The 1,240-nt window shown below is 39.4% G+C and overlaps 1 protein-coding gene across 2 annotated transcripts in view; it reads right to left on the bottom strand.

Annotated features, from left to right (window-relative positions):
• The window catches only part of AGO4 (argonaute 4, RISC catalytic component), a 38,324-nt gene extending 37,350 nt beyond the window's left edge, over window positions 1-974 (bottom strand). The window contains exon 1 of one of the 2 annotated variants that reach the window (XM_003788265.3): window positions 531-974. In XM_003788265.3, coding sequence (XP_003788313.3) covers window positions 531-736 — 206 coding nt within the window. In that variant the 5' untranslated portion in view covers window positions 737-974. The remainder of the gene's footprint in view (window positions 1-530) is intronic. The other variant, XM_023512225.1, reaches the window with a different exon arrangement.
• Window positions 975-1,240: the final 266 nt, after the last annotated feature.

The following is a 1,240-nucleotide window of genomic DNA, read 5'->3' on the forward strand; positions in this document are numbered from 1 at the left end:
AAAAAAAAAAAAAGACCTCTCTTGGGTAACGCTGGAAATAACCAGAGTTTCCCTGTGTGTTTACTTTTTTCAATATGCACAGATGACTCTTCTATCTTTAGATCTTATATATTTTTCAACTCCCAAACCGACACTCAATAATAAAATTTAATTCATGACCAGTCTGAGCAATGTAGGGAGACCCCATCTCAAATAAATAAAAATAAAACGTGACTAGACAGTCCCATCTTCCACAGGAATAAAAATTACACATTTATAAAGAATTTATAAATTTCTGTTGCACTTGATAAATAAAAGAGTGACCTTTCTTTTTCATTAAATAATTATTTACTGATTGACCGATGTATCCAGCACTCTGCTAGAACCTACAGAGGATAACCAATGAGAGACAGTAAATTTACTATTATGAAACTCACCATCTTACAGAAAAACAAAGCCTATGTATTATATGAATTTAGAGAACAATATCACACATAACAAGTAAATTTATGGACTCAAATATACAGAAACCTACTCTTTCTAATCCTTACCTGTTGACTCTCCGGGGCCGTTTTTCTGGTTTAATATCCACATCATAGTGATACACATCTATTTTAGGAATCTGAACCTGAAAATGATTGGCTAACAGTCGAATCGGTTTTCCAACAGTGCCAAGGCCGGGACGACGAGGTGGCTGAAACAGGCTGGTTGGAGGTCCTAAAGAGATTGAAAGGCATTTGCTCTGCTGTTTGCTCATAATGATGATGACACTAAGTGCAATTATTAAGAGCTGATTGTCACTGAATGCACTCTCATATAGAGTTTGAGTATCTTTTGACTTAAGTTTCTCTAGATTTCTAAATATTTTGCCATGTTGCTAAGATTTTGAATATGGGGACACCAAAATTAGCACGATCGATTCCTCTCAGACATAGGTTACTATATAGAACCTTTCATGAGCATATAGCTAGGTCTGCAAAATTATATGCATTAAAAAGAAAATCTTGACTCGGCGCCTGTGGCTCAAGCAGCTAACGTGCCAGCCACATACACCTGAGTTGGTGGGTTCCAGTCCAGCCCGGGCCCACCAAACAACAATGATGGCTGCAACCAAAAAATAGCCGGGCATTGTGGCGGGCACCTGTGGTCCCAGCTACTTGGGAGGCCGAGGCAGGAGACTCGCTTGAACCCAGGAGTTGGAGATTGCTGTGAGCTGTGATGTCACAGCACTTTACCCAAGGTAACAGCTTGAGGCTCTGTC

Source organism: Otolemur garnettii, unplaced genomic scaffold (assembly GCF_000181295.1).
Source record: "Otolemur garnettii isolate 467f Iridium unplaced genomic scaffold, OtoGar3 scaffold00025, whole genome shotgun sequence".
In the NCBI taxonomy this organism is placed as follows: Eukaryota; Metazoa; Chordata; class Mammalia; order Primates; family Galagidae; genus Otolemur; species Otolemur garnettii.